This window comes from Biomphalaria glabrata, chromosome 5 (genome assembly GCF_947242115.1).
Source record: "Biomphalaria glabrata chromosome 5, xgBioGlab47.1, whole genome shotgun sequence".
In the NCBI taxonomy this organism is placed as follows: Eukaryota; Metazoa; Mollusca; class Gastropoda; family Planorbidae; genus Biomphalaria; species Biomphalaria glabrata.
In genome coordinates this window covers 14725873-14738236 of record NC_074715.1, presented here as the reverse complement: position 1 = coordinate 14738236, position 12364 = coordinate 14725873, and the positions used below count along the sequence as shown (strand labels likewise).

The following is a 12364-nucleotide window of genomic DNA, read 5'->3' as shown; positions in this document are numbered from 1 at the left end:
GTGATCTGCAGTTATTTATTGTGAAAATATTTCCTTCTAATATTTATTCTTAAAAAAATAAAGTTTAATCAAAATACCTTGACAGGATACAAAACTTGCAAGTTGTAGGAAATATTGCTAGCGACATCTGAAATGTCATGTCCAAGGTCCACAAGTAGTGTCAAGACAGAGCTACCTTTTGTTTTTTTCTCTTTAGTCTCTGGCCCATGTCTTAACACAAGTTTGGAACTAGTGCTTGAGTTTTTGTAGCTTAGCACCAAATTTGCATCAAAGTTTGCAGGTGGGTAATTTTTACTGTCCATGTTTCTGGTGATTAGATTAACTTAGTCAGCATCCTCAAAGAAAGGCAAATAAGCAAATGAATAGCATAGTATTTCCACCAGCTTAATCTCTGTTGCTGTAAAAAAGCATATTCTAATATTGGCCTAACTAAGGTTAACTAGCACTTGAGTTTTATATTCCTATTTGATTTGTAAACATTTCTTGTAAGTCATGTCATCAAGACAGCTTAATGAACAACCTAGGTTACTATCCTCTCCCCCCCCCCCCCCCCCCCCCAAAAAAAAAAAAATGTCTGATTCCTTTTAGGTGGTTGTGGGTGTGTTTTGTAGCATGGAGAAGACTTAGGACTTTGGATAAAGCAGCATTGACCAATACCACTTTGGCTTAATGACTAATTTATTTACAAAACCTATTTTTGTGTCACTTCAAAGCAAATTAACTAAATTCAGAACCCTAAACTCACAATAGGGCATTGCTCAGAAACCTTAACTCACAATTGTGCATTATATTTAGTTAGTCCCTTGGCGCTCTCATCATGTATCTTAGAGTTGATGGTCAATTTATTTTTCCTCAGCTCCTTGTCTTTGACTGATGGGATGTTGTACTCTACTGTCCATTTGTTGACGATGGCCGACTTCTTCCCGCGGAATGTTACAGGGATATCAGCAGACCCATCAATACTCAGTGTCATGAAACTGCTCTTAAAGCTGCCTTTACCTTGATACTTGTTTTTACTCTTTTTGGTCAAAATTGCTGAAGCTAACAGAAGAAAGAAATGTAAATACAATTTCTCAGTCAGACGCTTTGTTGGTGGATGCTTAAAAAATAATGCTTATAGAGATGAATCATTTTGTCATAAAACAGATAATATATCTTGTGTTTTGTGTGTGCTGTCTGCTGTTTTCATTCTGTTTTGTGTATGTAGTTTGTTGTAGATTCTATAGTGTTATTAATGCTGATGTGGGCAATTGTAGATGAACTGAATCTCCATTTGTTTGAACCAATACAGCAATCTTACCCTATCGTATATATTATTTTCAATGTTTCTAGACATTAGGAAACAAAGAGGTCAAAGCAGGCATTTAAAATGAATCACAAAGCAGACATTGAAAATATTAAAGAGAAGACTTTTAAAAAGAAGCTTGACTGGAATATTTAAATATATGGCAGTACAGCTGAGGAGGACAGGAGACTTTTTTTTTATTAAGCCACAGACTGTAAAGAGTCTGCATATAAGCAGTGATAAGATACTAGTAAGAGAAAGAATTATATAAACTCTTTTAGTCCTGTATCATAACTGTACAGTTCTTTTTATATCAAGTATTCCATACAAATACATGCATAGACAGAGATCCACCTCATCTCCCACATCACAACTATAAAGCATTATGCTATAAAGCATACAAACATACATAAACATCCTTCACAAGGTAAGTTATATTGTGATGATTTCTCATAAAACAAAATCTCTAAAAATGGGAGTTTGTTTTAGAAACGATTTCAAAATTAGAACGATTTTCAATGTGTGTCTACAATATTCAAATCAAAATGTATTTTTGAATATATTTTTCTAAACAATTCTCAAGGGGCTCTTTTATTTCAGAGTTTTCAAAACAACTACATGCATGTGCAGGTTTTGACCTACTTGATCTCTGGTATGATGGATTTCAAGAACAACAGAAGAAAGGATTTTCGAGAAAACAACACAATCACACACTTCCAATGAATTGAAGTCGTTAGAGATTACCATTTAATGTAATTGGCTCTTTCAAGGTTTGATCCATGTTGATCTGAAGGTTTCCATCGAAGGACTTCTCAGGTTTATAGTCCATTTTACCAGATAACAAAAACAATTTCTCATTCTCAGGAGTGGAGATCAAAATTGTTGGTTCATATTTGTTTGTGCCAGATTTTTTGTCACTCAGCAAAAGTTGAAGTGTTGCTGAATATGAATCTTTTTTGTTCAAGGAAAAAGATCCAGAGAATGTCTTCTGCTTTTCTTTATTGATATATTTGGCTGAAAAAAAACAACAACAAATACACATGAAATAATCTCAAAGAGATATAAAAAAATGAAACCAATAAATTAACAAAGGAATCAAATGTATATCAAAAGTGAAAATAAATGTTATCAAATTATTTATTTTATGAATCAATAACATAAGACGGACTATATCAGCTAACACAATTATATATATATATGTTGATTATTGATTTTGTTTGCTAACTAGAAAAACTTCTCAAATAACAATGCTATTTGAAATCTCAATTTTATTCAGTATGGACGTCCTCAACAGTGATAGAATTTATTTCTTGATATAGCTTTAGGGCTTGATTGCACCAAGTGAGCAGGATTTAAGAGAGAACGTTAAAATGTTTTGTTTTTTTTTAAATAATTTATAGATTACTATAAAGGAAACTTTAAGTTAAGATCTTGACAAGTTGATATATAAATAGCACTGATGGTCTGGCATGAAAGAATATTCAAAGAACATGTCAAGATGACTTCTGGAAAAGACTTTTGAAAACTATAAAAGACAGACCAACTAGCAGATTCGGGTCAATTTCAGTCATTGAATCTCTATTTTTGTCATTTAATTGAATAATCATTTACTTAGTTTATATTCTATTTTAACATTTGGATTTATATTTTTATCATGTGGATTTAGATTTCAATTGTTTGGACATTTGTGATGTGCTCCAGTCTGTTGTCATGATTCCAAATACTCAGAATAAATGGCAATGATGTGCACTCTAGCATGCAAGCAAGGATGTTTCCATTAATTACCAACCTTTGAGGGCTACATATCCATCTCTGAACAATGCCTTCAAAGTTTTCCCAAGAGCTGTCTGATCATTGCTGACAATGTTAGCAGTCAAGTCAGTGCTTATCTCTTCAAGATCTTCATTAATCTCCACAGTGCCTCTAGCGGACACACTCTCAGGACTGTAAGATGAAAGCCTAGATTGCTTGGGTCGCATAATTTCTAGTTTTGGTGACCAGATTTCCTTTTAGGAAGGAACAAAAAAGGGGACCATAATTGTGACCAAATAAATTATGATCTTTTGACAAGTTAATAGTAAAATTCAACAAAAATGATATAAATAAGAAATACATGTTAAATAAGTAAAAACAAACGCTAAATATAATAACACGTAACTCCTGGCATTTTCAGGCAAAAACTATACAAGACATAGGGAAGAAAAAATAGTAATAATTAAAGAATGGCCATTAGCATTACAGACATTTCTAAAACTAATGTTAAGCAAAGTTGGCTATTAGATTTATAGTATATTTTTTTTTGTTTTTTATTTGTACAAGTTTTATTTACCTTAGTCCTACTTGTTTGACACAATAAAATTTCAAGTTTTAAAAATTTACAAAAGGATTATCAATAAATATTGCCAATGTAATCAGGTTAATGGAGTGTCATTTATTCAACTTCATTTAAAAGAAATAGAACACAACCACAAGCAATACTCTGAAGAGTTTTATTTTCCACTCTACAATTATGGCTACTCTGGTGTACATACAAGTGAATCCCATTATAATAAAACCTTACCTTTCCTTTCATTAATTTTTTATCCGCCTGCCAAAATATTTTATACAGGTCGCCGTCTACATTAGCAGAGGCAGAGAAGGCATGCATGTTGGATCTCTCTTGGGGATATGTTGCTAGCAGAAAGTAAAAAAAGAATTTCATTGACAGAAAACTTGTATAGATCATGTACACAGGAAATGGAAAGAATACATTTTTTTTATTTTTTTTTGGTTTTATTTTGTAAGTACTTATTTTGACTAAAATTGTGCAGGGAAGATGTAGGCCTTCATTAATCATGTTCTTAATATTTAATAAGGTTGAAATACATATAAAATGTTTTGCATTGTAGCACACTGACCAACACTTTTACTTTCCCCAGACTAATATCAGATACCCATCAGAGCTGGCTGGACTTTGTGGCATGCTGAAAATCCTGTAATTCAAATTTGCAGTCGCCACTGAAGCAAAGCTTTAATGTAGATTGCGACATCTTTCTTTAGTTAAAATTTTCTTAGAAAATTGCTCATTTCTGACACTGATGTAAAAAACTTATTAAGATTTTAGTAATTTTATTCTAAAAAAAATACAATTGCAAATTTCCTTTTTTCCCTTTTATTAAAGAAGTGCATGTGTGTGTATGTGTGTGGGGGGGGGGATCTGCTATTAAAATTCTATGCATTTTTTAAAAACTCTTCCATCTCAAAAGAACGGAAGTCTGGAAAGAAAGAAATTGACTTTAAACAAGTGTATACAATAACCAATAGTTTTAGTTCTTAGATTAGAAAAATAGAAAAAGGTTATGGTCAAGTTTAAATGCTTTCAGCTGTGCAGCTTACCTTCAAACATAATTGTCTTCCAAGGTGAAACAAACTCAGCATCAAGTTTTCTTTCTTTGGTGTCAAGGTAGTAACCTATGTTAATTTTTCTATCAACCTTGGAGCCTGATGTATCAATAGCAACAGAGGCAGTTGATGTGTCCACATTCTATAGAGTAAATAAAGATAAATGTTACTTTATAATAGGTTTCTTTATAATAGGTCAAAGCTACAGTTTATATGCATTTGTTTTATATATTCTTAATATTATTTTATCTTCTTAAAACTTGGAATGTGTACCGTGGAATAGAATAAGTTAAAGTCAAGTTATAAAACAGCACTTAAATTAACTTCATCAATATCAAACAAACCCCAGACCTATGATTTTTAAAGAAATTGATAACAACTAGGTCATTAAAATAATGGCACTCGTTATGTCAGTCCTCACTGACCTGAATATATTTAATGGTCATTTTGTACCCCTTGGGTGCATCTTTCTTTTGCAGAGTGAGGCTGAGAAGCAGAGGTCCACTTAAAGGCATGTACGGAGTGCTAGGGTTTTTGGTTGAATCCACATAGGCCACAGCAGCGCACAGCTCATAGCCAGTGACCTTGAAAACTGAGTCTGGTGTGCAGGATGTCATCGTCATCTTCTTGTCTGTCAGCATGCTCTGTTTCTTCTCATTTTTATTGTGCAGAATAAAGAAATCAGTCCTGAAACAAAGGTCAGGAATTTATGAAACAGCTTAGTTATTGTTGAGAAGAGAATATAGCCAACAGCAGAGTTAAAGTTAAGATATTACACTAGAAGTCGATGCTAAAATTGCTTACAGATAAAAGAATGTAAACTTAAAAGCTAGGAACATTGTTAGTCCAACTGATAAATGATGATGAACCACAGAATGACACTGGAGGATTTTTATTTCAATACATGGGGTGTGTGGATGAGAAGCAAAAAATGGCTTGGTTATCTATCAAGACGGCTTTTGTTCAAAAGTCAGCCCTAGTTGAGTTGTGTTTGCTGAGCACCTAAAGGAAATGGAAACGTGCCTCCTTGAACAGATTAACAGAAGAGATTAGACCATAGTGTACTATGAAATGCGCTGTACAAAAGTAATCTCCTCATTTCATTTTTTAAAAAAATGTGTATATAAGTTAGGTCCTAGTAGTTATTTCTGTGAAAAATTAGAATGAAAACAAGCTTGCGGTTATAGTTCCCTAATAAAACATGTTTTAAAATTAATAAGAAGCAAGATGATTTACATTTATGGGTCAAAAACTATTCTAAATCTCTTTTAGTACATTTTTCTTGTTCCTTGTTCAAAATCACATTTCTTCAATTCCCAACTACTTGTCAGCTATATTAAGTAAAACCTCCAATTTTTTTTTATTGAGTGCATATTAAAATGTCTTGAATGTCAGAAAATGATAACCTTGTAAATTTCATAAAGGCAAAATTTTGACAGAAAATCCAAAAATATTTTACATGCAGAGAATTCACTCTATAGAATGATGTACTTGTTGAAATTGTTGGTACTAGGAATCTATAAAGTTAATAGAATGTGTTCATAACATTGATGCAGTATATTTTTTGTCTGGGTATTTTTATCAATCTATTCATTGTTCATGCATAATAAATCCTTATATTAGGTTTCTCTGCCTTTTTCATCCTACTTCTTATTACAGAACTGTAGCCAAGGAGCTAGCTAACATATTCTAAAATAATTTTTTTCCTCTTCCAAAATACAAGGACTAGCATAGTTAAAAACATATTTTGAAATTTTTAACATTAAATAGTTACATTATTTTATTTGGTTCATCTAAAAACTAATCTAGTTGGTCATTACTTGCAGGTTTGTTTGCTTTAAGACTAAGACTTACTTGATCTCCAAAATGTCCATAACTTTGTCTGGAGTGTCGAATTCCAGACTTAGAACCTGTTTGTCACCAGCCTCAATGCGTCCTGTCACAGATGTACTGGTATGGAGAGTGCTTGTCATTTTGAGGCCAGTGCTGGTTGGGCCAGCGTTAATAGACATCAGCCCTGAAACAAGGATGGCGCCACTGAAAAAAGATTAAAGAAAAAAAAATGTTAATATTTATTTAGGTCTGGTTTTGTTTATGACATACTAAGTCAGCAAGGTCGAGAGAGGGATCATGACGCATGGGCCACCCATGACCCCTTTATACAAGGCCCAGGAATGCGCCCCGGAGAGGAAACTCTGGTGCTGCTGCAAAGCGGCTAAAACAACACGGGAGACAACTAAGTAGGACATGTAGCACCATAAGCCAAGTTCATTAGAGTGACAGATGGAAACTAATTCAAGCAGAAGCAGACAGTTAAAAAGTCAAAGGAAACAAAAATGAATTGTTTTTGTTATTACTTAAATTTATTTTTAGATACAAAAGCACCTGGACAATATCTTGTGATTTAAACTGTATATAACAAATTTCTTTTTACATTGGTATGAAATATAAAAAGAAAGATACTTTAAAAAATAAGTGACAATAGTTTCTATTTTCAACTATTTTATAACCTGGTTGAAAAAAAACTAAATCAAAATTGTTGTATTATTATTATCTATTTTACTAATTAGTAAAAAAAAAATGCAGCAAATACACATAATTAAATACTTTGTCATTAGCATTGAACATCAAGGGGACTATTTAGTTGGACCAGATTAAAGAAAATAAAACTTCCACTTGATATAAACCCAGGACTTTAATTGTGTGCTGATATTCTTGGGATCTGAGACAGTGAGTGTTGTGAATGCAATTTCTGAACAAATTTATTAGTGAATAATGAGTTTTACCCTTCAGTTGCATCCCTTTATGTAGATATCTTGAGTTGAATAAATGACACATTCAAGATGTGGGGTGTGAATAAGCCCAAGAGAAATAGTAAATAGCAAGTATACCAGTGACTTTTGTTTATGGGTGGAATTTGGTTTCAGATGATAATACAGATTTTAATATAGAGTCAGTTTTTTTATTGGGATGTTTTTAGTTGAAATTGATTTCATAGTAGTGTGTAAATCATTGCTGAAAAAGGCATGTACTTTTCAAAATAAGATGAATTTAGATCTAAAAATAGTTTTTGAAACTCAAGACATTTATTTAAAGTGAATCATTTATTAAGTAGCCACTGTAGCATTTAGACAATCTATTTGTAATAGATGACTTAAGTCAACAAAAATGTATGAATGCTACTTAATATGAACTAAATTTTTCAGCTTCTAAGCATGTGATATGGTTATGAATTCATATGCTCTAATAGTAGTTCCCAAAGGGTGGTCAAAGGTAAACATACTTTTTTCATACAAATGACTACAATACAGGCCATTCTCAGTATTTTGTATAATGCCCAATTGAAAACAGTACTCTGTTAAATATTCCAAGATATTCTGTTTCAAGGGATTTTAAATATTTATGAAGGCTTGCAAACTAGGGAATCTATCTGCCTGTGTTATTTAGAAATTGGAACCATTTTTTTTTACATTTTCTTTGTTTAAAATATTTTCCACCATTTCCTTAAACAGAACTCTTAGTTTGGGTACCCTGGTAAAATTCTTACAGAGCTGGTATGTCAAAGTTTTGAGAGTCACTGCTGTTACAAGTGAAACATTTATATGCCTGGTCAAGACTTAAAAGCTACACTAATAATTTTATTATTTGAACTTTGACCCCAAAACAAAAAGAGTACCTTGGCTTAATGTCAAATGTCGCCTTCATTGTGTGCTTCTTGACATCAGACTCCAGCTTGGCCTGTAGATCCAATGAGGCTGTTCCATTGATGCTCAGGGTTAGGGGTAAGCCAGCAATTGTCGGAACAGTCATTTGAGACTCTAGAAACATGAAACTCTGACTGTAAGAAATGTCCTGGTTGACTCCCTTGGATGTTACCTTCCCTGGAACTTGGTCTCTCAGAGCCAACAACTCTTTCTCATTGTAGTGCTTGAAGTCCAGCTCATGACCAAACATACGGAGGTATAAGGATGCTGTCAGCATGTCTTGTTCTGAAGGGTACTGAAAAATAAGATGCCTACACTACAGAACTAGTGTCAATTTTGTCTGTGTTACATTTTTCAAAATCTAATATTCATTGAAGCAACCTTGATGGGAGTCAGATCTATAAAATGTAAGTCCAGGCATCCATCCTGTAAGTATGTTCTTCTAAGCGCTACAAAGACACTCTCAAGAGCTCCTTCAAGGAATGCGATATCGACATTCACGACTGGGAAGCACTAGCTCTCAATCGCTCCTCATGGCATGAAGCTGTGAGTCTCAAGATTTGAAGCAGGAAGAGTGGCCAGGGTGAAAGAGCGCCGAACAAACAAAAATTGAGGATTGGACTTTACAGTCATCTTCGAGTCAATAGGAAATGAAAAATGTGCTCATCTTCTATATATGTTGTTTTCAAGTACTGAAACAGCCTTATAATAAAGGGTATGTTCGTGTAAGAAGACCAGCCGGACCAAAACAATCATGTCTCAGTTTGGTCTGATTAACCAGAGTCGACTGTATTTGTCTAAGTTTTTCCTGTCTCAGTTCTAGACCTTCAAAAACAATGTATATTACCTTTTTTTTCATATTCTCAATTTTGTCATTCTCTACGCAGCCAGAGGCTCCAGAGTCTGTTGTAACACTTTCTCCACCTTTAAACAATTTGGAGCCAATAAATTTCTGCAACAGAGCCTCAATGCCTTGTACACGGCCACCCAGTTCAAGTAGTTGCACAGACTGGCCAAAGATGTCCACTGTCAGATTCACCATTGCTGATCTGAAATTAAAGTGCTGCATGTAAAACTCAGCATATGAAATTTAAAAGAAAAAATGCTTGACATAAACAATTACAATTTGTACAACTTATGTAAATATAATTTGTTTATAGATATTTTATTCATTACACATTAAGTTTTGTTTTTGAATTACTGAAATGCATTAATTAACTTCAATCTAATTGCTTTTATATAACTTGTATGCACATGCCTATCTACTTGTAACTTCTAACATGAGACTCTATTCCATTGCTTACCAACCACTTTTTAAACAAGAATTATGTACTTCATCTGAGAAATATCCTAAAAATACACTAGTACAACATGGTAGAAAACACCCAACTGTGGGAGATGAGTGGGCAGAAAAATATAGAGGTGCAAATCTTAGAGAGGAAGTGGAGATGGATTGGTCACACCCTTAGAAAAGATACCAACAACAGAGCTAGGCAGGCCTTAGAGTGGAACCCCCAGGGAACAAGATGTAGAGGAAGACCAAAAAGAAACATGGCGACGCAGTATACTAGAGGAAGCCGAGAGGACAGGAAAGAGCTGGGAAGCCATCAAAAAACTAGCAAGAGACCATGGAAAGTGGCGTGTTTTTGCTGAGGCCCTATGTTCCACAAGGAAATCAAAGGAATGATGATGATGTACCGGTACTTCATCATAATGGAAACCCAATGCAAGTCTTGTACACCTAGGACACATTAAACAGTTCAGTCCTATGACTAGGCATACATGTTACTCTTACCTTGGTAGAAAAGACTTTGTAGACCAAATGAGGTTACTTTCTGCTGTTGCTCCAGCTCCAAATCTTTCAGAGAAAAATGAGACCTCATAATTCCCAGAGTGTTTGCTGTTTGTTCCAGATTTTTTCTTGATGACCTCATCATTGAGGATATCCTTCAGTGCCTGCTTGTAAGGACTAGAAGTTTCCATCAGGTTGGTTAAATGTGTCCACACAAAGGAAGAGACCTGATTGCTTGTTTCTGACTCAAGAACCAATTTCACCTGAAGAAATTACAAGTAAAAAATACAGTATAATCACAACAAATACTGTCATCTGTTAAAGGCAAAAATTAGTTAAATCCTAATATTCTATGAAGCCGATGATACCATGTTCTCCTGTGTTCATATGAAAGTGAAGGTAACAACCCCTTTGACTTCTCCTACTTATATTTGATGTTCAACCAGCCCTCTACCAGGTTCTGAATTTGACTTTTAGCATGTACTCTACGACCAAGTCTTGATGGCTAAATGATATTAATTGAAAGATGGACCTAGGCATTGTATCTATGCAATAACATTATAAACAACTTGGAAAGAAAATAATGATCTTTCTTTATGTCTGCACTTCATAAACCTGGAGGCCATAGAATAAAATGGAATGCATCTCATCTTTTTGCAGGATTGATGATGGTAAAAGACCAGCAAGTAAGTAAAAGTTCCCCTTTCAGACCTTGTGGTCTATAGGGCAGATGATGTAAAGGTCATCTGTTTCTGTGTAAAGGTCATCTGTTTCTGTTGCCTACGGTTAAAGACCAGTGGTCACTATAAATTTTGTTTTCCTTTTAAGACAAGTTTCAAAATTATATTTTACACTATTTCTACCTTTTTAAGAAGTTCCTCATTCCAGCAATGCATAGCACTTAAATAGGCAGCAATTCTCAACTCTGAATCTTCTTTCACATCTTCAAAAGTTTTCATGAGAACTTGCCTCTGAAATCATTTTTAAAAAATTATAATATGCCAAGTTTATGACATTTAACAACTACACTGAAAAAGAAAACAATTTAACAATTGGTGCTAAAGTGTTAAAAAAATGTAATGTAAAAAAATGTTAATGCTGACTATATGGTGTATTTAGGTCTACTGGTAACACTAATTACAAAGTGGGAAAACATTTGTCAAATAGTTGTATGCTACACTAAATGTCATAAGTAGTATTGAGAAATGAAACTAAAAAATAATAACTATCCAGAAAATCTTACATCAGCACTGCAAGAGATGCCAGTGTAAGCTTGAGCAGCAAAAACTCTGGCATTCATGGCTGTTTCTTGTGATGTTATGCATTCTTTCAGTTTCCTGGCCAGTTTGTCTGAGTATCCCATGTTTCCAGCTGCTCGTAGAGTCATTAGAACCTGGGAAATAAGAATGAAACATTACCATTTTTTTGTTACCTCATACAATTATGTTTCATATTACAAACGAACATTTAACTTCTCAAATGCTATTAATGAAACAAGCACAAATGATTCAGACATTTTTCTAAAGGTTTCTGCATAATTTTTTAAATTATTATAAAATTGCTTTTATATAACACATCATTCCTGCTTATAGCATGCTCTGTGTGTGTTATGGTCCAATCTCTTTTCTGGAGCAGTGGGAGAAGGTTTCTTTGCAACCAAACACAACTCAACTTAGCAAACACAACTCTGCTTGAGTCAGAATTTAAACTCAAGTTCCTTAATATAGCCAAGCTGTTTTTGTCTGTTTTGGTTATGTCATGCCATAAAAGTGTGTTTGTTTTGCCAACAGTAGGCCAAAACCTTTATAACCTCTCTATTGATTACTGCATTACCCATGTATCCAAAGTTTTTATAGTTTTAAGAACTTGTTTAAGAATAGATTACATGTTCTTGTAAAAGATTTTCCTATGGGTATAGAACCAGGCAGATGAAATAATTTATAGGAAGGCAATATTAAGCAACAAATAGTTCTCAGTTTGAGAGAGATGCTTAAGATAGCAAAATGATAGTAAAGGGAGAACCAGCCAACAGCCTCTCTCTCTAAGGAACTGGTGAAATAAAAATAGATTTTTTTAAGGAGAGGGGAGTTGGGCGGACTCAAAATACTTTTAACTGTTATCTTTGAATTTCTAACATGAAATTGGAAAGAAAGTTGTCATAGTGATTGCCACACAATACCAGATGCTAAAAATGTTTATATA

The 12364-nt window shown here is 33.7% G+C and overlaps 1 protein-coding gene across 1 annotated transcript in view; it reads right to left on the bottom strand.

Annotated features, from left to right (window-relative positions):
* Positions 1–12364, bottom strand: part of LOC106067512 (uncharacterized) — a 71187-nt gene that overhangs the window by 26505 nt on the left and 32318 nt on the right. The window contains exons 11-23 of the mRNA XM_056028687.1: positions 11406–11555; positions 11026–11133; positions 10166–10425; positions 9218–9419; positions 8343–8665; positions 6521–6703; positions 5092–5353; positions 4661–4808; positions 3846–3958; positions 3075–3291; positions 2030–2299; positions 777–1041; positions 78–306 (exon numbers count right to left, since the gene is read on the bottom strand). Of these exons, the coding sequence (XP_055884662.1) occupies positions 78–306; positions 777–1041; positions 2030–2299; positions 3075–3291; positions 3846–3958; positions 4661–4808; positions 5092–5353; positions 6521–6703; positions 8343–8665; positions 9218–9419; positions 10166–10425; positions 11026–11133; positions 11406–11555 (2730 nt within the window). The remainder of the gene's footprint in view (positions 1–77; positions 307–776; positions 1042–2029; positions 2300–3074; positions 3292–3845; positions 3959–4660; positions 4809–5091; positions 5354–6520; positions 6704–8342; positions 8666–9217; positions 9420–10165; positions 10426–11025; positions 11134–11405; positions 11556–12364) is intronic.